General features: G+C 52.0%; 1 protein-coding gene across 5 annotated transcripts in view; it reads right to left on the reverse strand.

Annotated features, from left to right (window-relative positions):
• The window catches only part of Ncald (neurocalcin delta), a 265,706-nt gene that overhangs the window by 150,346 nt on the left and 89,186 nt on the right, over positions 1 to 26,174 (reverse strand). Inside the window, exon 1 of one of the 5 annotated variants that reach the window (XM_063257691.1) lies at positions 5,467 to 5,530. The exons of the other annotated variants lie outside the window; for them this stretch is intronic. Coding sequence (XP_063113761.1) covers positions 5,467 to 5,523 — 57 coding nt within the window. The 5' untranslated portion in view covers positions 5,524 to 5,530. Of the gene's footprint in view, positions 1 to 5,466; positions 5,531 to 26,174 lie in introns of those variants that run through there. 5 annotated transcript variants of the gene reach the window in all.

Raw genomic sequence — 26,174 nt, forward strand, 5'->3', positions numbered from 1 at the left:
TCTGATCTTTTCTATGTCCTGCCTTCCATTTGTTTGGGGTTTATTTTGCATTTCTTCCTGGCTTCTTGAACGCTGGGGTTCTGAGATGAGTGCTCCGCTCACTCACTTGAGACTCTTCTCACGGTACTGTTCCATTAGTGCCTCACAGTTTCCTCCCAGAACTGCTTTAGCCAAGTCTCACGGATTTTCATATGCTGTTTTTTCATTTCCATCCACTTCAGTGTAATTTTCCCACAGATTATTTAGAAGACGAAGGATTAGTTCCAGCTTTTGAAGACTCACCTATCACTTCTCTCTGGCGGATTCCAAACCTGACTGCCAACATTCCTTACTTCACAACCGAGCTGTGTTCTCGCCACCATGCCGTTAAATTACTCGGTTGCTAAATGCAGAGCTGTCTATCGTGTGTCCATTACAATACTCAGAAGAGGAACTGGTCAAGGAAACTCCAGCTCGATAGCTCTGTTCTATTTGCGTAACTCTTACCCGCAGCTGTACTGTATGACAGAACGCAGCCCCCGGTGCTGGGCAGGCAGCTACACTGCAGACCAGGCCACCACTAGGCCGCACATTCCTGGGTCACAAACCCAAATGTGGGTCGCAAGTCCAAGCCCTGGATGTAAGCGGGAACAGCACGCCTGGGCTGTGACTCCAACAGTTGCTACCCAGGTGCCTCACGAAGCAAGGAAATCTGCACATTGTAGCCAGAGAGTACATTTCAATTCTTTTAAATTTTTTAGGACTTTGTACCTTACGGTACCTTATGGCCCATCTTGGTAAATATTCTGCAGATCTTGCCACGTCACGTCTGCTCCACCGCGGGGCGGATTCTGTGAACCTAAGTCAGACCCAGGCACGGGCGTGGCACTCTCTGCGTGCTGGGTCCACCAGCTGCTGAGCAGGGCGGAAAGAAGTCTCCACCCGACTAGGGTTTGTGTGTTCTTTTAGTTTTCAGTTTTCTTTCCCACAACTTGCCGCTCTCTTGTTGGGTACATATTTCAGATTCACTTGCAAAATACATATACTTGCCACACCTTTTTGGCGAGTGGATCTTTTATCACTGTGTAAGCCCCTCTCGGGCCCTGGAGATTTTTGTGTTTGTTCCCAAATCCTCTTTATCTGACACTGATACAGCTCTCTGGTCTTTCTTTTCCCTGATGTTTGCATGGAAAGTGTCATTCCCCCGCCCCCTCCACGCATTGTTACATTTGAAGAAAATTTCTTCTAGACAGCATATAATTGCGAATTTGTCTTTAAACCCACTGTGTTAATCTTTCACTTTTGCATATTTTAGACTACTTAAAATTAATGTAATTATTAATGTTTGAGCTAAACCCTGCCCCTTTTCTCTTGTTCTGTACGTTCTCTTTTATTTTCATCTGTAATCCTCACTGGGAGTACCAGGAACATTTTTAAGTTGTATTTTTATTGGCTTACAGTGATTCTGAATAGACCCCTTTGCACAGCCTTTACCATGCTTGCTTTCCAAAGCACACAAAGCCCGCATAACTTAACAGAGACCACTGGCGTTGGTGCCTGACAGTCCATGCACAACCCTCACGACTGCTTATCATCTTTCACCCTCCTGCATTTATAAAATAACGCTGCCAATTTTTTCTTCTTCATATACTGAGCAACGTCCCCGGCAGGGCTATAATTTTTTGCTTCAACCACAAAACATAATTTAGAAAACTTAAGAGGAGGAGGAAAGTTTATGGGCTTTCTGTGATTTCTACTCTTTGTATTTTTCCTTCTTAACACTTCACGATTCCTTCATGCATCATTTCCTGTTAGTTTAAGGAACTTCCTGCCCAGGGTGAGTTCACTGAGAAGGCCCGGCTCCCCTCCCGATCCTGCAGGACAGGCTCTGGGCGCGGGCGTCCCCAGGGGCCTGGATGTCTCCCAGGTGTGCGCACCTGCGCAGCCAGATCCCGCAGTGCCGGGAGAAGCTGCCACTGTGCCCGCCGCTGTGCCCGCTGCTCAGGAAGCCGCTGCCCGTCTCGCTGCCCTTTCTCTCTGGCTGCTTCCCAGAGCCCTTCTTTGACTCCCCGTTTCAGGAGATTCACCGTGGTGTGTCTTAGGGTGGATTTACTTGGGTTCTTTCTAAAGTTCCAAACAACTTCTTGACTCTTCAGGTCAGCATCTTTTCCCAGATTTGGAAGTTTTCTGGCCATCATTTCTCTGAATACCTTTCTGACTCTATCCTCTTTCTCCTCTCCTTCAGGGTGCTGACAACACTCGCGTTAGATAATTCTTACCCTCCTGTAGGTCCCCAAGGCCCTGTCTCTTTTCATTTTCAATCTATTTTTTAGACTGGACCATTTCTATTGTTCTGTTTACAAATGCATGACACTTGCCTCTGTTTCTTTGATCCGACTGTTTTCCTTTGATTTCCTTCACTATATTTTCCTTCAAACCGAAAATGACAAGAAAAATACCAAAGCAAAAACATCAAGCCAACACAGCTTTTCAGAGGTGCAAAAGGAAACGCGTCTTTTCTGCCCCCTAAGAGCTGAGCGCCGGGGAGCAGAGCCTCATAACCGCAGGTGGGCAGAACTGGCGCCCGCAGAGGCCTGCATCTCAGCACAGGTGTCCGGGAGCTCATGGCTGCAGCTGTGGCACCGGGTCCGGGGTCGGGACAGGAAGTGGAGGAAGGAAACAGCAGGGTGAAGCCCTGAGCCACGGCAGAAGCTTCCTCCTTGGCCCTTCAGCACCAGCCCAGCAGCTCTCTCAAATGCCTGGCTGTTTGCAGGGACTGCTGTATTTTCTTTCTTCTGGCATCTCCAATCCCGTGCGTCCTGCTGGTCTTCCTGCCCTTGACCCATTTCTGCCTGCACAGTGACATTCCGGGCTTATGTGGACTCCCTGATCCAGCTCCCAGACCAGGGTCCTGGACCCAGGAGACCCCTCCCAGACACCCTAAGGGCTCACTGTCACCCGGCCGGTCACCCTCCGGTCCAGCAAAACGCAGCACTGTCTTCTCTTTGTGGCAGGGGTCAGGGCACTGATTTTCTCGACCACAGCCTCAGCTCTCTGGGACATTTCTACAAGGTCACCAGCTGCTTCCTCTGTGTGCCCCTTCCATCCTAAGCCCAGCACAGAGAGGCAGGAAGAGAAATGGGCGGGAGGACAAACGGACTCCACAGTGCTGTTAGTGATAAATACTAACAGCGAAGACTAAAAATAACTAGGCAGCAGGAGTCTACTTTTAGGAATTTCATTTGTCCGTTTGTGCTGTGGAGCGGGGGCTGGAAACGTCAGTGTTCTCTGGGGGTGGCAGGGCTGGCACCAGAGCGCCAGGCAGACAGCGCTGCCCCACCCCTCCCGAAATAACTCTCCCTCCCTCGGCCCAAGCTGCAAATATTCCCGCCCTGCTGCCAAGGGACCCTGCTCCCACTGGGAGCCAGAAACAGCGGCTGGGCGACTGCGGCCTGTGCCTCTCCACGCCACCTACTCCCCTGTGGCACCTCTGAGTCCTCTTCCAGCCAGCAAAAGGCCACTGGAGCCTGCGTGTGCCACCTGCAGTCCCAGGGACCTGGGTGTGTGGACTGTGACATGGGAAAGCCGTGCATCCCACATTTCTCTGGACCAGGGTCCTCCAAGATGCCTACAGCTACCACCCCTGGTCACCCTTCTGGGACTGGACCCTTTGATGTCCAGAGCCCCCTCGAGGAACACAGCCAGCAGTTCAGCCCGTCTCTCTGCCCCTGGCCCTTCCCAGGCAGCGGCTCGCATACCACCAGTCCCCCCCACGGAGCTCGGAAGCCACCAGGCGCAAGACCAACACAAACAGTCCCCTGGGTGACTCTCAGCACTGTGCAGCACTTGTCACACCCACCCTAACACGGTATCTGGGCCAGCCTGGTCCCAACACACCCCAGCAGCACAGCCTGCCCCTTTCCTGCTCCGAAGCTGTGGCCCCCCTGGCTTCCCTTGGGGCCGTAGAGCAGGAGCCTCCTTCCTGCAGAGGTGGGGGCCTCCAGTGCTGAGCACACCCTGCACCCCACCCCCGTGCGTGTTCCACCACCAAGTGCTGCTCACGCTCAGGCTCCTTCCCCAAGCTGGAAAGCGGCTGGGCCACTTGATGATAACCCAGCGCTTTCCTCCTCACCAGGGGAACGGTCCACACTGCAGCGGGCTCCTTGCTTCTCTCCTCTCCTTTGCTCTCCTGTCCTCCCCTCTCTCCTCTCCTCTCCTCCCCTCCCCTCTCCTCTCCTCCCCTTCCCTCTCCTCTCCTAAGCATTCTCTCTCTCCTTCTCTCTTTCTGTGTCTGGTACTAGGGATTGTAGTCACACTGATCCACATCCCCAGGCTTTTCCTTTACTTTTTTTTTGAGATGAGGTCTCATAAGTCCCAAAGCTGCCCAGGCTGGGTGCCAACTTGTAGTCCTCCTGCCTCAGCCTCACACAGTGCTGGGAGTACAGGTGTGAGCTATCACGCCCGACCCTCCACCCGCTTTTTGCTAGCTACCTCCTGACTCCCAAATTGCCAGTGCAGAGGCCGTGATTCTCCTTCTCACCTCTGCGAAGCCCTGCGTGCCCTTCATTCCGTGCCGGGGCAGCACTGGCCCTCCCGGCCACGCTCTGTTCCTCCCCGCTCTTCTCCTGCTCCCTGAGCTGACCACACCGAAAACACGGGCAGTCACCACGGCCCAGGGCACCAGATTTAGCAATGGCTAAACTTGATTTCAAATCAATCATAAATTTTTAGTATAAGCGCATCTAAAATTTTGCATGGGGCATTGTTATAGTGAAAAATTACCCTCTGTTGACCTAAATTCAGTTCCCCACATCTCCCCTGACAGCTCTCCATCGCGGCTTGTTGGCGCTCCCTCTCCTCTTCCCTTGCTGATGGTTCTCATGGTGATCTCCTCTCAGGCAGTTCCTAAGTGTCCGTCTAGCACAACTCTCTCCTCTTTCCTGCCCCACTTCCTTTCCTCCTCCTCCTCCCTTTCCTTCCCTTTTTCCTTCTCCCTCTCCTTCCTTTTCTTCTTCCTCTTTTTCCTCTCTCTCTTTCCGTCTCCATCTGTAAAATTAGTTTTCCTCTCCATCTTTACACCATTTCCAATTCCCTACATACAAAGCTGATATTATTTTTAACTCCTCCAAAACTCTCCTCCTCCACTGCGGATGCCCCAAACACTCTCTCCAGCCTCCCGCAAATGCAACCCCGAGGGCAGCAGCCCCCCCTTCCTAGGCCTGAATGTCGGCTGGCTTTACCCCGGCAGCACTCAGGCCTGGCTTTTTCTCCATTTTCATGGATTCCACCAACTCCTGGGGCTCCCGTCTCCCTCCCGCCCTCTGCAGCCCTCGATGCTGGCAAAGGGGCCGCCACCTGCTGGGCCAGTGGTGGGTGTCCCAGCCCCAGACCAGCACTCAGAGCCCCTCGGGCTTCATCTCCTCCCCTCTGTACACCCCAGCCCCAGAAGGATCTCGGTGTGGTCCTGCCACCCTCTCCGTCACTCACGTCAGGCCCGGAGGACACCACCTTGACACCACACATCCGGCTCCTGCACAAACACATGTCACTCACTGTGGCCTGCTATGTGAGTGAAGTCAGTCAGTTAAAAATTAACAGGATGAAGTCATTAGGTTCCTGAATCATTTGCGGAAAATGCAAATCAATGCACTTTCTCACAAATCTATAGTTTGCCAAGACCCTGGTGCTGATGTGGAGCCCACAGAAGTGTCTCCTGTCTCTGCGATGTCAGGACAGGGCCACCTGATGGCCACCAAGGGGCTCAGGCAGACACGGACCCCTCCGCCCACCCACTGCCGCCTCTCTGCTTACTTCTAAACTCTGATCCCGTCTCATCTCTTCCAGGTAGGCATCAGAAGTCTCTGTGAAAGTGCTTGCAAGCCTTGTTACGTAACTCCCCAAATAACCGGGTCCTAAATTACTGCTAAGCCCGAGCTCCGATCCAAGAACATCCGAGTGCTTCATGCCCAGGTCAGAGGCCCGCGCGTCACCGCTGGACAGCACACACGTGCAGCTCCGCAGACCGTATGGAACCCTTCACAGTGAAGCAACACCACACTTGGGCACCGAAACAGCCATGGATGACACAAAAAGAAACGAGCTGGCCTGTGCACAGCGAGGCTTGACCTAAAACAGGTGCTCGGACACTGACTTGCCACGCTAGCCCTGCCCTGACGGCAAGCCCAGGGAAGAGGTCACGGTTCCCTCCAGACCACATCTTTCATTGTAGTCACCTCACTGGAAGGAACGCAGAAGTTTCCACTGGCACAGTTCTTTGTTTTCACAAAATTACACTAAGCCAAACGCAGGACCCCAGAGCAGGTCAGAGCAGAGTCAGGCACCCTGAGCACCTGCCAGCCCCCAGAGACTTTCCAGCTGGTCCTGGATGGACAGGAGAGAGGCGGCCAGATGGGAGAGAGGCCTGCAGCCTTAGGCACAAAGCTTATGGGGGCACAAAGACAAAGAAGCAACAGGTCATCTTTAAAAACAAATATTATTAAAAATCACAATGATAGAAAATGCCCTTAATGAACAAAGCATCAAAGTCTCAAACAGGATCACAACTGCTGAGATGCAGCTTTCTGCAGACTCCAATTTGGAGCTGCGTAGCATCAAAACTAACCCCACTGTGACTTACAGTGCTGATATTTTGCTTTTGATTTATTATTTTTAAAATAGCACACTACGGTCACTTGTCTTTGTCATGCTTGGACTCTTGACCACCCTCTGATTTCACACAGACGGGACACTGCCCACCTCCACCGTGTCCCTACTCCTAAGCCTGAGATGCTTTCCATGTATCAGCACTTACCCCTGCTTATGGTGTCCAGGAGTTAGTGTCCCCTTCTGACCACATCAGCCTCCTGGGCTGTGCAACACCGGCCTCGGTGACCTGAGTGTACCTCAGGCATGGGGCGCTTTGGAGCACACGGAGTCGCTCCTGCCAGACTCCAGAGTCACATGTTAAGAGAGAGAGAAGGAAACCAATTTTCACTACACACCTGCTAAGTGCCAAGTAGCGAGGTGCTCAGGGGCTTTATTTCCGCTGTCACCTATCTGTCCCCACTCATGACCGTTCACCGTGCTACAGGGCACCGTGCTGTTAGGCTACCGCCTTCTGCAGGTGAGGTGTGCCACACAAATTCCCAACTTGTGGTATTTTCATCCTGAGTGGATCAGAACGCAGCCCCGTCGGAAGCCAAGGGGCATCTTGAGCTCTTACTGCAGCTCTTCTGAGTGAAGGGTCAGGAGGTCCTGACCAAGCATGGAACGGAAAATATAAAAGCCAGGCTGAAGCATCGCATCCCACCAAACAGTCAGGCACTTCGGGCGTGGCTGCGGCACACTTCACCTCCTGCCCTCCCGCTTGTACAGCGCCTCCCCACTTACCACAAGCCTTCGACTGCTTGTCCGATTGGAGGGTCACTGCAGCCCTGGCAGGGGAAGGCTGTAGGGTTGAAGCTGGTTGGCTTGGACTCCTCAAGTCTACCACGCAGGCGAGGACACACAGGGACATTCAGGGAGGTTATGGGACTCACACAAAGTCACCAGGGAATCGGTGCCTGAATGAGAATTAAAAGCCAGGGTCTCCTGTGGCCCAGAGTGGTGCTTTTTTGGTACATCCCTTCTGCCCTGGAGGAGTGAGCCCAGCAAGGTGACCCCGCCCCGATCCAGCCGGGAGCATGCAGCACTGGATCCAATCGGGTCAGGCTGTCCCTAACACAGCAGCAGCTGAGACTCGACATTTTGTGGGGATGGCATCAGTGCACAGGCCAGGAAGCTGACACCAAGCACCAGCTGCCCCATGAGGAAGGGCTGAGCTAGGTAAACCGAGGCAGCAGAAGCAGAGGACTCCTGGGGAGGGGGGAGGGGCCTATCCTGGCAGGACAGAACAGGAAGAAGTCCAAACCTGACGCTGCCCACTTTGCCCAAGCCCACTGGGTGCCAGGGGTCACTGCCATCATAGTTACATCAACAGTCAAAGCATTTGGTGGAGTCTGTGCTCCAGGATGCCAAGTCTCTCCCGCCCGCTTCCAGCTCCCATTTGCTCCAGGGACGGAGCACAGCATCATCCTCACAGAGGACCAGGACGGCTCAGAGGGTGAGAAACGTCAAATCCAGGTGAGCGCAGATGCAAGAGCAGAGGCCGAGAAAAGCCGGCAGCCTCCAGGAGAGGCCGCCTGGAAGGGCGGCTCAGCACTGAGGTGCACGCCCAGTGCTTTCAAGGGAAACCCCGCGATGGTCAGGCCTCACCGCTGGCCATGAGTTCACCAGCGCCTCTTCCCTGGGGAGAAGCGGTGCGGGGCTGGGGTTCCACGGGGCAGCGCTGCACCCCCTCCTTCAAAACAGAGCAGCCGGCAATTCTATCCACACAATAATAGGAAGCACCCCGGACAAGCATGAGAGGCCAGTCCTGTCAACAGCAGGATGGCTTTTAGAAGCACTGCTTTTCACAAGGACGGGCAGGAAAAAATTCAGCCCCAACTCCGGACTGGATTGGAGAAGCGTTCAGCCGCACGCCGGGTGGCTGCAGGTGCTCGCAAGGGTCCCGTAACTGCAGCCTGCCAGCTCACCCCTCTCGGAGAAGGCTGGGCTAGCCGTCTGCTCCTCCCGTTCTACACACTCAGGGTTTGGGCTGTGGTTCCTTTCTGCCTTCACGCATCAAGTCTCCTAACCACACCAGTCTCCTTCCGGTGACCGACACGCTGTTGTCTGGAGAGCCGCGAGCCGCATTTCCACACTCCCTTTGTCTGCATCATGCCCTTGTACGCAGTAAGCCAAGGTCCACACACGCGAGCTGGGCCCTGGCTAATGCTTCACAGGGTCACTTGTGCTGCAAGAAACATTTAGTGCAGCAAAACTCCAGCATCTCCTGTCCTTTTAATCAATCGTGTACTAAAGTAAGTACTGAGCACAGAGCAGACCAGACTAAACTGGAGTCACTCATGCTAAGTGACACATAACAAGGCTGAACTGTGAAATCAGCCACAGGAGGCAGGCAGAGAGGGAGGCCAATACGAAGGGGCCCGTTTACCTGTGCAGTAGAAGGACATTCTCTTTGTGTCGCCCTGTAAGAACAGTAGCTTTAAAATGACCACGCTTTTGTTCCCTGTCTCTATTTTCTCTCATCTTTTTTTCTTCTTGTGCCTCCTCAGCTCAGCCCCCTGGAAACCTATTTGTTTTTATAGGACGAGATGTTATCTGATTCTACAATCATAAATCAAGCCATTTAGACTGCGATGGACTAACTAATGGGCAACTTGGAACTCCCAGCTGAACCGAATCGGTGCGGTGCGGGGCGTGGAGGGCCCACCAGAGCACTGTTGGCGGCAACATAAAAAGAACTGCAGGGGAAGCTGGAGCTGCTGATTCTCCTGGAGAAGCGTGTCACGCTGGTTTTCCTGACGTGAACGTGGCTGTTCTCACTGTCAGAGGAGCTCACGTCCTCGCTGTCACTGAGGATGGCTGAGGTTCTCTTCAGGGGAGCCCTGGTCCTTACCTTGAGCATCAGTCACTTCCTGGCTCCTGTGCAGATCCCTGAGCCTGCTGGCACAGCTCCTTCACCCGCTGCTGCAGACTTTCTGGCTTCCACTGCTGACCTTTGGGCCTTCCCAGTGCAAATCCCTGATACAGAGTGCATGAGACACTGTTGTGGGCTCTAGGCTTCCAGCAGGACTGGTGCAGGACGTTGCCACGGGCTCTAGGTCTTCAGCTGGACTGGCAGACGTTGCCCTGGGATCCAGGCCCTCAGCTGGATTCTTTGCATCTCTAGTGCATCAGATCTTTCACACTCTTCTGCATTTGACATTGTGGGTGAATATTATAAAGTATTCCCATAAGTTATTGTGTCCTGTATTAACCCTGACTACAGCCTAGACTTTGGTGTAACTTAGACTTTGGTGTAATTTGGTCTTTGATCAGTCTCGTCAGCTGCTCATGCTAGTTCTTAGAAAATGGACTTCACACGAGGGCCAGTTCCAAGGTTAATATAAGATAAAAGTCCATTACATGGAGGAAACAGCAGCCCCAGGAAGGGTGGTGACATTGCTGACCTCATAGACGTTGGTGACGTCCACAGAGAGGACAGCAGTGACGGCTCCTCCACGGACAGTGCAGCCCAGCACAAGGGCGGCATTTGCTTTCCCAGGGAGCGAGTCCGTTTCCCTGGCCTTGCTCTCTTGTATCTTAAGGAGTGCCCTGCCCCCTCCTTTGATTAACCCTCTCCCTTCCCTCGCCAAGGTGAGCAGGGGGCTCAGGTCCTGGAGCTCCCAGCCTCAGTTACACCCCTCCCCACCCCAGCTCTGCAGCCTGTTCACTGTTGGCCCCACTCCACCTACTTGCCTGTCCTCCTGGCTTCCTGCCTCTGTCCCACACATGTGTCTTACCCTCCCTTGAAGCCTGCTTCCAAGAACGGGCCAGGGATGAGGGAGGCGCCTGGGGCCCAGCACGCAGCTCGTGGCCAGCTCCCTGGCTCCCCTCGAGGCGAAGGAATGCTCTTCTGGGAAGTCCTCCTCCAGCCTCCTCCAGCCTCCTCCAGCCTGCTCAACAGCCTGCTCTCAGCCTCACCGCCCTGCTGCCTGCCTGGACTTCCTGCCGACAGCGCCCCAGCCACGCATGTTCCCCTGAACTAGAAGGGCCAATCAGACTGCTAAATTTTCACAATATTCCCAAAATAGGCTCCATTATCCTGCTGTGATAGAAGAACAAAATGAGTTTCCAAAACTTTCAGAAGCTTGCCCAAGGACATACAATTAGTAAGCTTAAAAACTGAGATAGATCTCAAGATCTTGTCTCGAGTAAGGCCCTTCAAAATACATAGGCATCTCTCCCCACAATGTTATGTTACAAAGCTACAGTAATAAAAACAGCATGGTACCAGCATAAAAACAGACAAATTGCGCAATGGAACAGAACTGAGGGTGCAGAAATGGCCTGACGTGCACTCTCAGCCATTTGATTTTTACCAAAGGGCTCAAATAGACTGAAGAAAAGGCAGGCTGTTTAGCAAATGGTGCAGGGAAAACTGGCTATCATGTGCAGAAGAATGAATCTAGACCCATATCCCTACCTGTACCAAAACCAAATCAAAGTGGATCCAAAACCAAGATGGAAAAAAAAACACACAAGAAACACTGAATCTGCTACCACAAAAATAAATGAGTAAAACTCCTGAAGACACAGGCTTAGGCAAGGACTTTGTCAACAAACCTCAATCTTCACAAGCTACACCTTAGAGGACTCCTACCTAGATGACATAAAGAACTAAAAGCATTAGACTCCCCAAAATCAATGAACCAGTCAAAACTGGGCAACTGACATGAAAAGATACTTCTCAGAAAAAATGTACAAATGCCAATAAATACACACATGTGCGCGCACACACACACACACACACACACATACACAGGCTCAGCACGGGGGAAATGCAAACTAAAATAACACTGTGACCCCACCTACCCCGTAAGAATGGCTGCATCAAGGACTCAACAGACAACAAATACTGGCACGGTGGTGGGAGAAGAGACACACTGCTGGTGACCGCTATGGACATCAGTGTGGAAATTCCTCAAAAAACTAGAAACAGAATTATTTTTGACTCACTCTACATTTTCCGAGTATCTTCTTGAAAGAGTCAAAGACATCGTCAGCGATGCATCGTCAGCTGAGTTTACAGCAGCACAATCCACAGGAGCTAAATTATGGAAGCTGCCTCTGTGCCTATCGGCAGAGGAACGGATAAAGACAGCGTGGCATGTATGCGTAATGGAATACTATTCTCTCGTGAAGGAGACTTCTGAGTTATATGTAAGAAAGCGGATGGATCTTGAGAGCACAATGCAAGAGGAAACAAATCAGACACAGACTATGAAATATCACATGGTTTTTCTTACAAGAGAAATCCAAAGTGTAAAACAAAATTGAAAAGAAAAGAAAGGATGGCAAAAAACAGGGAAGAGGACCTGGAGGAGGAGGGAGGGAAGGTTTTCAGGGAAGGGAGGAGAAGTGATCGGATGTAGGACGTGTCAGGACCAATTCCCCCAAATGGTTGCAACTACCTTGTGTCACAAATACACACCGCTACCTAAAAACATCCCAACGGTGGACACAGTCCAGCTCCCATGCTGGGGCATTTGTTGCATGAGGACAAAGGTCTACATTTTCTTGTAACGGCCCCCAGGCAAGGTAAACCTGTAAGTACAGTAGGCTCCACCTCCGTGACGTCGAATGGGTTAAAATGGCCCCGTCCTTCCTAGGAGTGGGGTCTCCCCTGTGGCGGTCATTACTCTGAAGCTTGATCTCTTCAGGATTCGCCTCTTGGAGCACAACTGGCCTAGGAAGGGGAACTCAGAGGACGAGATGTAGGAAAGATGCCCAGAGAGGAACGGGGGAGCCCTGGACAGGCCCAGGGGTCCTGAGCAGAGAAGAGGGAGGTCACAAAGCCAGCTGTGGGCGCTTTGCTTTTTTACCCCATTTTTCTGGCCCTGAGCTGAAGGAAACGATCATTTCATTGAGTGTGAGGAAGCACTGCTCTGACCAGGCTGAGGGAGAGGTGGCAGGGTCCTGGGGCAGGTGGAGAGAAAAAGAGCTAACAACAGTAAATAAGTCAGGGAACAACCCTGCACAGAATGCATAACAGAGAACTCAGGAGAAGGCGCTTTGTGTGGGAGGGAGGAGTATCAGCTGCCCAGTGACACAAGATTCCCAGGAAAGTACCAAATGAAGACTAATGCATGGCCTGGAAAATGCCTCTCCTGTGCCAAAATGTCTGTCCACGTTGACATCCCCAATTGCTATTCTGATGTTCCCAAATAAAGAAGTTCAATGTGGAGTTCATCACCATGATGCAAAATGATGTGAGCATGATCTAGAAGGACAATCTGAGAACAGATTGTATTAGTCACTTCCCCGTCACTGAGACTCAACACCAGCACCCAGAAGCCGAGGGAGCACTGTTTACGTGGCTCAGGTCCCAGTGGGTTCTGTCCAGGGTCAGCGGGTCCAGGGCAGAAATGCATGCTGGGAGGGCAAGGAAGAGGATGTGCAACCACGGCAGCAGGACAGAGAGACCAGGAGGAGCAGGGACAGCGATGCGCGTTCCTAGGTCAGTCCCCAGTGACCGCTGCAGGCAGGCCCCACCTGCTGACAGCTGGCCCAGCCATGAATTCATCCACGCTGAATCCTCTCATGGGGTAGCTCCCCATCGTCCCACACACATGAGACTGGGGCACCAAATACTGTCATCTAAATACTATAATCTCATCTTTGGTCCTCTCTATGTTTTGGGAAGTTTATATTTGTAATCTCATTGAAATGTTATTGGGATCTCAGCGAGTTAATTCCAATCACTCAGCTCCAGTGCAACCCATGACAAGACAAAAGACATTGAGACATGTTTATTACAGACATGTTTATTACATGTTTATTACAGTTACAGGCAGCCAAGGGGACCCGACCGAGTTCAGTCCAGGTGTGGATTCACAGAACAAAGGCCCCGATTGAGGACCTCACCCAGAGCTTATTAACGCATCAAGAGGAGAACGGCTCAGGAATGACTGACAGTGAGATGGTGGGAATTATGTGCGTCTGTGAGCAGGGCTTCGCTAGCAGGCCTGAAGGTACCTCTGCAGCATGCAGAGAGAAGGGTACGTAGAAAGAACAATCTGTGTAGCTCAATTGAAGCAGCATTTAAATGTTAGGAGGCTGTTGCTTCAGTTTCTGATATGTAAAAGTTATGTAAACTTTTATGTCCTGGGAAGTCGCAGCCTCTCATCTTGAGGCTTGAACCCAGCTGACATTCCTGGCGCTATGTGGCTCTACCATTCTGCTGTGCTCCACCATTTATAGGGAGACCCGAGGCGAGGAAACAGGAAACCGTCGGCTGGCTTCAAAGATCACACATCAGGACCTCAGCCAGCCCTGTTTCCGCTGCTTAGAGCCCGCTGAAGGGAGAAGGAAGCGGCTCGGCCAGCTCTGTGTGCATCAGGACATGGAGACAGGGCCCAGCTTAACTGATGCAGAGGTGACTGTTCTGAGTTTAAGGAGAGCTGTCCAAATGGTCTTCTATACTAAACCATAACGCAGATATGATCTCCAGAAATGCTAATTATAAAATGCATCACTTCACAAATCACCCCAGCTCTTTGGATAAAGAGATCTAACAACTGCTTCCATCATAAATAAATTCAAACTCTTAGTAATAGGTGAATGTACCAGATTTACATATTTAGATACCTGTAAATAATTTGGAACTCACTCTTGAGCAAGCCTGAACCCCGAGGAAAAGTGATCCAGACCATGGAAGAAAGCAACAGCATCACCGGCCAGAACTGCAAGACAGTCCGGGTCCTCCCACTGCTGTTCGGGCTGCGATAATCACTTAACTCTGGGACTGTCGATCCCAACATAAATGCCCTTCTGGGCTTTCCCTTAATGCCTCCTCTCAGGCAAGAAAGGTTAGTTCTATTTACCTTCACTGATCCTGCAGTTTTAAAAAGACCCTTTTGTTTAATTCTGAAAAGAAAACACCCTTACGGAGGCCAGGGAGGAAGGAAGGAAGGAAGCTCTGACCTTTCTGCCTAAGTGAGTTATTTTACCAAAAGCGATGGCTGAGTACATCCCCACCACACTGAATAGCCGCCTTCATACCCACGGGCATACAAGGAACCAAAGGCTACAGCCTAAGGCTCATTGTTAAAAGAGAGAAACACAGGTAAAAAGAGGCTCAAAAAGGAAAGGAGAGAGGAACATCCCAAGGCAGCCTCCCTCCTCCACGTTCCTCGGCTGAATTACTGCGGTGTCTAGCTCTCCTCTACATTTCGGCTCGAGTGCTAAGGAGCTGCAGTCCCCCAGTTACCTACTTCAGAGGTCTCCAGTTGAGCCCGGTTCAGGCCCTCGGGGACCTCGCACCACCCAGGCCTGTACACGCACCTGCACCTACCCGGGGTGTGTTTCCAAGGGCACGTTGGGGTTCTCACCCCTAATGTACATCAGCGGTTCCCAGAGAGTTTGGTGCACTAAGGTGCCATCAGACAAAAACCAACAGCCAAGGTCCTGAAAGATCTGGACGGTGATTAGCATACCAGAACAAAACAGCAACACTAGAATTTCTGTAATTGTTTTACAAGAGGACTCAGAATTCATAAAAACAAATCAGTGAAAATGAACATTTAATACATTTAAAGTATGCAAATTTATAAGCATTATGTAAAATGTAACATGAACAGTAGCCTTTTATGAATAGTTATCAGCAAGGAGAATTTAAGGACAGAGGAGTTAAAAAACGAAAGCATCTTTAAAACCACAAGTCATGAAGAGTTGAAAGTGAAATCACGGTACCGGAACTGTTGTAACGCGAGTTCTTCAGCGCATAAACACTGCTGCCGTGGAATCAGGGGCGTGTGGAGGTGCAGATTGCTCTACTGCTAAAAACCTGTACTCCGCGGGGAAATGACGAAGTACCGTGAGCTGGCGCCAATCTTTTCCTCTGGCTCCTTCGTCTCCTCGCAACCCCAGCTCTCACTGAGTGACTTGCAGGGATACTGTCGACCTCCTAGTGGGAGGCAGGACAAGGAATACATTTATTTATCTCCTGCTGCATGCAGTCTGCACGAATGCAGGAAGGAAGCATTTCCCATCTGCTACTGTTTTCCTCTACGGCAGAGTGACAAATGTCCAGCTGCCTGTCATCCCATAACAGTGCGCGTGTCCTAAGGTGACTCCACCAAGCCACATCCTGTGTAACCTGCCCCGGTGTCCTCCTGCAGCCACAGGCTGGCACACGCTCAGCCAGCAGAAGGCGGCGATGCCCGAGTCCAGGCGCTGCCTTGATCAGGTCACTTGCTCTGTGAGACTCCGTCTCAGCAGCTGGGAGGAGTCTCTCCTGTTGGCTTCAAAGAAATAAGCCACTGTGCTGTGACACACCTGTGAGAGCAGAGGGGCTACAGAGGACAGCCAGAAAAAACCAGGGAGCTCGGTCCTCCCATCTCCGCCTCAGTGGGACCCCTCCAACATCCTCAGGAGCTGAAGCTGTGACAGTGACCCTACCTCTGCAGCATGCAGCACTGCCCGAGGTCACCCCAGCATCGCCCCAGCAGCTGAACATCACATATTCGGGTTCAAACGCAGTGCTGGCACTTTTGATAAATCAGTGGGTTTGGGGTTGCAGTTTGAGCACTCAGTCTCTCAAAGGTTCACCATCATTGAACTACAAGAAAAACCTCAGGCTTGGGAAAAGATGTAACCGACCGAGCTGCACCAGACCCGTGACCCGGCGACCCTGCGGGATAACAAAGCGATTCTAAGTCACCAAATTTGATCATTTGCTCTGGAAAAGCACTTGAGTTAAGCCTCCTCGCGCCCCGTAACAATCATTCTTGCAAAACCATTTCACTTTGCCCGCAGTGTTGTTCCACTTTCCGAGGATTGCAGAAAGGTAGCAGAAATCTTTATTAATGCATATAAATGAAGGATACCCACGATTCAGTTCCGAGCCTGCACCAAACCAGCTGCTTCCAGATGTGCAAAGGGTCAGGACAGATATGGTCCCTGCAAGGCAGCCATGAGAAGCCGAAATAAACTCGGTGGGCAGGTAGACATAAAGGTGGGGTGGATGGAGTCAAAGGGCCAGAAAGGTCAGGATGGCAAATGGAGGGCTCAGCTGTGGGAAGCTGAGTTTAGCAGGTCGGATCGAGGAGGACGAGGGTGTGGTCTACGAAGTTTCATCCTGAGCCTGACACGTAAAACCTCCCTGTAAAAGAGCACGCTCAGCCCTCCGGCCCACCAGCCTAGACATCCAATGGGTCTCTCTCGTCAGTTTCAAAACTATGGAGTGAGCTGAGAAGGTCCATGTGGAATACAATGCTCAAGTACATAAATGCATTATCAAATATCAGTGTCACTTTCATCAGAAATAAAACCCAAGAACTATGCAATTGCTGGGATTTCTAAATATCCTTCCTTTTGCATCCAATTGCAATAATTCAACAAGAAAATGTGTATCAAGCTGACACGTTGGGACAAAAGTGCTGATTTCTGTGCTTGGATAATGTCTTGATCACGACAAAATGTACCTGATCAGGTTCACCAAAGCCTCCTGTTCTTCTAAGCAGTTAGCAGAGACCCAGGTATATTTACAGCAGAAATAAGAACTTTGCCACGCAGCTAGTAACTGTGTCCCTTGGAGCACAGAACAGCAGCGACACGTTTCCACGGTAAGGCGAGTTCTGAGCCTCTGAGTGCTTTAGGGATGACAGTTATGGTTTCATTTTTAGTTCCTGCAATCGAGGAATTCTGGTTGAAGATGGATTCTGAACATTTTTCTTATTCAGCGTAACCTTTACACTCATGCAACAGAAGAGGGCTGGCTTCCTACAAGGTCACCTTCGCAGGCACAAGTTTTAAGAGAAGGATGCAGGGTGAGGTCTCTATATTTTCTCCTCCCCTCAGACTCGCGTTGTGGACGTCCAAACATATTACAACCTGAAAGATGCCACTGGGAGACCTCTGCATTGCTAAGATGTGGAAGCCAGTCAGAGTCCGAGGAGATGCACTCTGTGCGTGGGACAAGTGTCCTCGGTGTGTCCCCAAACGCTGAACACATCCTGTTTGCCAGATTTTTTTTCTCAGAGATTGATGAGACAGTGACGGAAGTGGGATGGCAGGAATGTGGACGCGAAGGGACACAGGTCCAGGGAGCCTGCTGAGTACACCCCAGCCATAAGTACCGAAGATCTACTTTCACGGAAACGCATACAGACAGAGAAATTTTATAACTTACTGTGTATTTCTGTCCCTCCAACTTTCAAACTGAGATTTACCTTCCCATGTAATGGCATCGAGAGGTAATAAGGTCCTGAGACCCTGGCACGGCACCAGCCCTCTAACCCTCTGTGCCGTCCTCCAGCGAGCTTGCAGCGCTGAGGGCAGACACCAGAGCTGCCAGCGCCACGACCTGCCACGCTTCTGTTCCATATCAGTGTCCCAGTTTGAGGTGCTCGGGTGCAGCAGCATCAGCGGGCGGAGACAACTGCAAATGCATCTGCTAATTTAAATCACGACTGAGAGCGGCCGGTGCTGAGACAGAAGGAACCCAGGAGCACAGGGCTGAGGCTTGGGCTCTCACCCACCTCCACGTGTGCTAACAGGGGACCAGCTGAGAGCCACCTCATGCTGTCACAGACAGGACATGACTCACTTCAAAACCCTCCCATCCGTTTAGCATCTACTTCAGTTTGGTCTTAACTTGTCCTTTAAGATCTCTACCTGGAGGGCGGGGATCAGCTCAGCAGTTCAAGTGCTTGCCTAGTAAGTGCAAGGTCATGAGTTCCATCCCCAGTACCAAAAGAGCTCCACCTGCAGCCGGGCATGGTGGTGCACGCCTGTAATGCCAGCACTCAGGAGGCTGAGGCAGGAGGATCGTTGCAAGTTCAGGACCAGCCTGATCTACAAAGTGAGCTCAAGACAAGCAAGACCCTGTCTTAAAAAAGACAAAAAAACAAAACAACACAACACAAAAGGATCCCTACGTGGAAGTCTGTGGTTTATGAACAAACAGGGAAATTCAACTGGCTAGGTTTACTCTTTCAGTAGTCTGAGGTGAATCCCTTTGTAGCAATGATAATTCTAAAAATACTTTACACATCTTGATTTGCATATATAAATTCAGAGTTTATACACTCTTGAGGTGAAAGTCTAAAGGCATTCAGATTTTTAAAAATACAGCCTTGGATATTATATGAAGGCACAGCGTAGTTACCAAGACCTTTTAATCACTGCTTCTGCCCATCCTTCAGCCGGGCTGATGGTGAGTAAAACCCTTTCCGGTCTGTGCGTGACACCCATTTTTGCATCCAAAATATGGCCTCTGTATTGAGTAGTGTATTTTCGCAAGCACTTATAAATAGAGTCAATAGCTCTTTGCATTTAGTTTTAACTTGATCTAATAAAGTTGGCGATTTGTACTTCAGAATCCAACCTTAACTTTCCTCAGGAAATGGGAAAAGCTGAATATTCATTCATCTGGAAAAAACACAGCATGCTCCAAAACACAACTAACAGGAAACAGCTGACGTTCACCCACTCGGGGGCATGCAGCACAAGCTAAATATACTCACAGCACAGCTGACCACTGCGAACATGGCCACCACTGTGACCCAAGCTGTGTGCAGAGCTGCCCTGCCCCACGGCCACCAAAGGCCACAGGTCCTGCCACCAAGGAGGCCACGTCTGGACCCCAGGCAACCAGCACCACTGCAGCCAAACACGAGTCCCCGAGAGATGTCCTGAAGCTCTGCCCTGTCCTGCTCTTCAGCGGCGAGGGGCGGATATTTTTCTTATTTAAATCTCAGAGCTGGTCTTAAATTCAGAAAGCGCATCTGACAAGAAGGGGGAGGAGGAGGCGAAGGAAGGAGTGGGGGAGAGAAATAGAAACCAGCCTGAGAAGGCAGCGAAGACAAGCTGGCTTCATGCGGATTCAACGAACGTCTCATTAGCCGACTAGGCAGTCAAGGCCGGCACAGAGCCAGCAAGGCGGCCAGCGATGCTTCTCCCCGCCGTCCGGGCCACCTGCAGCACCCTCGGCAGAGTGACCAGTCGGCTCACCTGCAGCAGAGGCGGTCACCCAAGAGCCTAGGACAAAGGTGTCTACTCAACGACCAGGACGCAGGCGCTGGGATCTCCGAGGTGCCCGTTCCTATTGGAGGGAGACTGCACAGTCAGTGAAGGCAGACAGGTAAACAAAGTCACCAAAACAGGATCTAGGGAGGACGGGCTCATATCAACATGGGTAACCAACCCCACATGGCCTGCCTGTCCTCCAGGGTTTCTTCCTCAGCACCGGACCACCGGCACCTTCGCCCCTTATGTCAGCCCTGCTCCAGGGCTTGGAGTCCTCCAGTCACTGAAAGCAGCCTGGAATTGGGTGGGGCGCCTAGCAGTGCTCAGTATTTGTTGACTGTATGAATGGCAGATTCGCACCATAGAAGCCACTACCTAGGAAGACAGACAGAAAGAATGCTGGGTTATGATGGAAAACACCCACAATTCAGTGGGAAGACCCTGAAGAACCCGGCAGGTGCAGTCGAGCATCAGGTCCTAGGCACGCCTGGCAGCAGTGGTCTGTGCTTCTGTCTGCCGGTGTCCTGTCCTCAGGATCGTCCCCGAAGCTCCAAGGTGGCTCTGGAGGGCACCAGCTTCAGGCTCCTACTTTGCTGGATGCAGGGTGGAGCCCATCTGACTTCCCCACTGGGCATTTAAATCCCAGATCCCGCAGCTACAAGGGCGCTGGCCACCGAGTTGCCCATGGGCAGCGTCTAGGGACAGCTCTGGACCCTTGCTCCTGGGACCCCACTGCTGGGCCCGTGTCTCCCCCAGAGCCTGGTGGGCCAGCTGGGCCTCCGGCTCTCCAGGCTATCCCCATCTTTCCAGGCAACTTTTCTGGGTTCCGGTTACCCTCTGTCTGAGACCCCCAGGGGCTGATTAAGTGAGAAAGGGGGTCCCAAAGGTCTCATGGTAACACATTTTAATTGAACACCGTTGCCCAAGTGTGGAGCTAAACTCCCTCTGTGCTGTGCCGTTTAATCTTCAGAACCGTCTCCATTCCCATGTTTAAAAGGAGGGACACTAAACTTTAAAAAGTCAGGTAAGCCGGCGCCTGACTCCAGCCCCCTCGGCCGGCTTCTTGGGACCCCGGGAGGCTGCCAGGACCGCTCTGCCAGGCCAGCAGGCGCGGCTAGGCTGGCGTCTCCTGGGGGTGGGAGGGCTTGGGGAGCAGCCCCGAGGCCAGCTTCTTTCCAGGGATACGCTTTACCTTCTGAAGAGTACACACCTCGACGCTCTCCTGCGCCGCAGGAAGAGGAGGACGATCTCCCGGGAGCAGCCACCAGGTGCCCGGGAGACGGGGTGCCAGGCAGGTGGCACCAAAGCCCCCCTCTGCCTAATAGACACTGGCCCTGCTCTTCCATTCTGACCATGCGGGTGGGTCCAGAGCCTCGATTTACCCCCTGGGTGCCCTGCTCCGCTGCCTGGCCCCCCCCCTCTTCTCCCCCCTCCCCACTTTGCCTTCTCATCTGTTTACCCATCTATTGATTTTCGGTCATTTAGAAAAAGCACCAGGCACCAGAGGTGACAAGCAAAGTGCCTGCTCCTGTGGGACCAGGGCCAACAAGTGCCTCGTGGCTGTGGTGCATGTACAAGGTCCGTGTTCGGTCCCCAGCACACACAAAATGCAGTGACACCGCTGGCAATGAAACAAGGTGAGAAGGGGGAGTCTGAGATGCAGCATCACAGGGAGAGGCTGAAGGACTCTGAGGACTTGGCTCCTGGACAGAGAACAGTGAGGAGGAACCAGCCCTGCGGGGCCTTTGGGAAAAGCCCACACTGAGGAAAGAGCTTGTGCAAAAGCCCTGGGGCAGCAAGAGTGTGAGTCTGTCCATCTGAGCAGTGAGTACAGGGTGGATCAGCAACAGCTGTATCACCTGGATGGGCAAAGCCATGCAGAGCTGGCACTGTATTCCTCTGACTCCCAAGAGGGAATGCTCTAGAGAAAGCAAACCTCAAAACAACAGCATCTTCAGAAACCTTGTGTTCTACTGCCTGCCTGTACTCCCGCACTACAGAAACCTCTCCAGGATGGAGGTGGTGTGGCCAGCCCAGAGCTGACGGGGAAGTGTCAGAAATGACAGTGGACAGCTTCTCACAACCTGAGGGATGGTGACTGCACCCTTGTTGTATGGGTGCGGAGGGAGGAGGGTCCCACAGCTGAGCAGAAGAACCGTGAGGATTCACGGCCAGACTTGTCTGATCTGACGCCCGGCCCTGGCCGTGATGCTGCACTTGCCCCTCATTTTAGCAACAGGGGTCACTGGGGACCTCGACGGAAGCTTTCAGTGACAACTCTTTCTCCCCCAAGGGGAGAGCCATGGGGCCGTGGCTCTCGTGTGCATCAGATGGCGAGACGGAGCCCTGGAAGAGGGAAGCAACCATCCCAGGGCGTGGACGCCAGGCCAGGCCCAGGGCCTGAGCCAGAGAGCTCGGGGGAGGCAGCGTCCAGCGGGGGACAGGCGCTTGGCCCCCTGCTCCTGAGAACCACTTTGGGCCTGAAGTAAAGAGAACAAAATGAAACCAGGCAACAGACCCTTCCCGAGACAAACGAGCCGGAACCTCCACTGCAGGCCTTCTCGGTTTGTTCTCTTGCTCGACGGAGCCCAGCAGCGGTTACTGTGTGATGGACATTGGACATGACTGGACCAGGGAACCTGGGGCTCACAGGACCCCAAGTCTCCTGCACAGACCTGCGGCACAACCTGGTCTCCGTCCCGCTGGTCTCACTGCCTCCCTAAGCAACCGAGTTTTAGATCTAAACGCAGGCACTTCTGTTTCCTCTGTCCATTCATTTACTCAGTCTTACTGACCTGGAATCTAGATTGTTGAGATAATTAAAATGGCATTGGATATGCCTATATGACCACGAAATCCTCTCTGTCTTCTCATAAATGACCAAACTGCTAAATGAATCTAACCAGAAAGGCCCTAAAGGAAGAGAGACATTCTCCAGAGCCTTCCTTCTGACCATTTGGCACTCCCAGGGTCACACACGCGTAACCATCCGGGGACTGTCCCCTTTCCTGCTCCTCCTACAGCTATAGCTGGCCTGCTGTGGGCCAGGTCTGGTATTAGCTCATGGGGTGAAACTGTTTCCAAGCTGGGCCTGGCTTCTGCCCTCCCAAAGCTTAGATCCCTGTGAGCGGACGAGTGCACGAAGACCTCAGCAAAATGGTTAGATTTATGGCAGGAGAAAGACTGGGGATCAGTAACTGTGGAAAATGGCTCCCCAAACCATGCATCAGCCTAAGTCTCAGCTGCCCAGAGGAACACGATGGAGGACTTGGAGAAGCTGTTTCCGGAACACGGAGACCCCGAGTCTAACACATCCTCCCCGCTGACCCAGCTTCGGCACGGCAAGTATTCGTATGAATGCTGGTTGCCTCTTCTGGCTATTTCCAAAAGCACCTGTAAAAGCCAGGCATGGTGGCGCACGCCTGTCATCCCAGCACTCGGGAGGCTGAGGCAGGAGGATCGTTGTAAGTTTGAGACCAGCCTGGGCTACAAAGTGAGCCTAAGGCCAGCCTGAACTGCATAGTGAGGCCCTGTCCCAAAAAGACAAAAAAAAAAAAAAAAAAAAAAAAACCCAAGTACCCATAAGCCATCTGCCTTACAGTCCTCCCAGGGCTGAGTGAACCCAGTGAGCAGTTGCCTCAAGAAGCCGTTGTAGCCTCATTCAAACATCTTGGACCATGAGCGTGTGACTGCTGGTTTTTTATACTGTTCAAGGACAAGCACGTACACAGGTACAGCTGAACATGAACCACCTCTTCTATGGCTCACACACCCATTCCTTCCTGCAGGATGCAGACGCTGTGATCCACAGAGGCCACAGAGCCCCTCGGTGAAGCTTTGGGGATTTGAATCCAGAACGTCTTGACGCGGAGTCAGAGCTCCTGGCAGTTGCGTTCCCCAGAGCCTTGAGATCGTGCTGTTCTCCAGGAGCCCGGCCACAGCTTCCAGGTCACACACATTTCAACTGAAATAAAGGCATTAAAGTCCGGCTCTCTATTGCTAATTACTTTTCAATGACGCTGAACCCAGAACGAATGGCAAAAATCTGCCAGATTCTAGACACATACGCAATAAGCAAGTGCACCATAGGATGGTGGAGAGCGACAGTGAGGGGTCCTGTGTGCCCAGCCTGAGGCTCAAGTCTGCGGCAACTGGGCTGAACACAGGAGAGGAGCCCGCTGCCTGCTAATTCGGCATCTTTCCAGCTTTTCCCACGGCCCGGGCCATCCTTGCTTTCACTGCTGAGTGCCAAACAATGAAGTCTTGCTTGATTCAAAGGATAGAGCACGATGCAAAATAGCTGTCATTATTCAGCACCGCCTGCGATCTGACCCCGGCATCTGCCCACTGGGGCTGCCAAGCAGAGAAAGGAGAGGCACTTTCTCGTTAGGAGAGAAGGCGACGCTTACCTCTGCACCTGGAGCCAGGAGGAAAAGCCTTCCGCTTCAGTAGGCGGCTGCCAGGGCCTTTGTGGCTGTCAGTGGCACCCCGTGGATGAACGAGGGGACTGGATGATGTGAGTGAGGGACCCAGGAGCGCGGGTCCTTCCCACAGTCCCTGCGCTCAGTGAACAGCGCTTTCCTGCAGTCAGCGCCAGCTTTCCCAGCGTTAGAGAAGCCGCAGATGGGGTTCGGGGAGGAAGGATGAGCCGTCCGGATGACAGGCGAGTGTTGAGGACGCCTTTGTGAACCCCGCGGAAGCTGCCAGGAGCCTAGGCCGGCCGGCTCCCCAGCCCTCTCGGGCAGGACTGTTTCCAGAAGAGCTCACTCTTTATTTGCCAGTCGGAGTTTCCAAAGGCTTTAAGTAGCTCAACTTTTCTTCTTATCTTCTTTCTGGTTGACAGGAGAATTGCTTAGCGAATCCTTTCTTCTCAGCCAAGAAATAGAAGAATTCTGCTCAACCTATCCGAATAGCATTAATTCAGCAGACAGAATTAATGAGGTTTTGTAATAATTGAATTCAGTGTATTTATCAACACACGACAGAACAGTCTTGCTGCACTGACGAGCCTGCCAGTTGCCGGGGTGGCGGCAGATGTTCCTACGCCGGTGCTGAAGCTGAGACTCAGAGAAGTTAATCACCAGCCCTGAGACCAAGACAGCCTGCAGGGTGGGAAGACACAGCCAGCCAGGCCTCAGACAGACGACTCGTGTGCAGAGTATACCAAATAAAAGACTCAATCAACAAACAGGCGAGGGAAATGAATAGATGCCCTCGGAAGAAGTCTGGATGGCTAATAAACACACAGAGAAATGCTCCACCTCTGTGGCCATGTGACAAACTCAAATTAAAACAACACCGAGACTCCGTCTGCCCCCTGAAAAAAATGGCCATCATCAAGAAGTCAAATAGTAACAAACGCTGGTGAGGCGGTGGGGAAAAGGAACCTTCTATGGGGTCCGTGGGATTGTAAACCAGTAAAACCACTAAAAAACCAGTATGGAGATTTCTCAGAAAACTGAAACTAGAATTCCATTTGACCCAGCTGTTCCCTTTCTAAGTATCTTCCCCAAAGAGTTAAAGACATCACAGCACAGTGATCCATGCAAAACCACTTTTATAACAGCACAGTTCATAATAGCTAAGTTCTGGACATGGCCTGCACATCCATCAACAGAGGCTGCGTAAAGAGAATGTGGTATGTATGCACAGTGGAGTACTACGCTGCCATGCAGAAGGAAAAGCACCAACTCCACATGTGTGGCTATTATGTCCTGTAAACACGGACTAATTAAAAAAGAAAGAATAAAATTGTCCGCTATAAAGAAGGTCAGACTGCCAGTGAGGAGCGGGTGACCCCAGGGCGGTTTCTCTGGAAAGCCTGTGAACATTTCCTTCGCTACACCATGAAGATTGGACCCCTCAACTGCCCACTCAGCGTATGCGGGCACTTTTCCATGAGCAGGGCTACTGTGCGTTTACCACCATGTTTTTTAAATCACTTAACCTTCTTTTCAAGGTTGAAATTGTGCTTCTTTGAACGTTCATCCTTATTTTGAGCCCAGCAGATTTTTCTGTTTGCAGTTCTGGGAGCAGGAGCGCCTAGAAGAATGCTCTGAATGTGTGAATCCACTTTTGGAGGATCAGTTACCCAGACGAAGATCTGAGGAGCACCGGTCCTCTTCAGAAGTGGAGGGAAGGGCCTGGCTCAGCTATAGGAGCAGCTCGTGACACTGAGACGGGGTAAGTGCTGAAAGGGACCCAGGAAACGTGGGGGTTTACCACACAGCAGTGGGTTCTGGGCTCGAGGGCGCCCTGCACCTGTGCAACCCCAGAACTCGGCCTTTTCTCCCCTGAAGGAGACCGTGCACAGTGGCAGGCTGGCCGATTTGGGGGTTCCTGGGGGGCACATGCGGCCAGAAAGCTCAGCTGCTAGCATAACCCGGGATGAGACACGTGCTAGGTTCGGGCAAAGACGTCCTAGAGCATCAAGCACAGCGGGTGAGTGTGCAGAACCCAGCCGGCCAGGGCAAAGGTGACCACAGACACAGCTGGACCGTTTGGGACACATGTGGAGGGGCCAGAGGCCCACACAAGTCCTCGCGTCGACAGAACCCACCGCCAAAGAGGAGAAATATTCT

This window comes from Cavia porcellus, unplaced genomic scaffold, assembly GCF_034190915.1.
Source record: "Cavia porcellus strain 051 isolate PalLab524CR breed Dunkin Hartley unplaced genomic scaffold, mCavPor4.1 scaffold_10, whole genome shotgun sequence".
Taxonomy (NCBI): domain Eukaryota; kingdom Metazoa; phylum Chordata; class Mammalia; order Rodentia; family Caviidae; genus Cavia; species Cavia porcellus.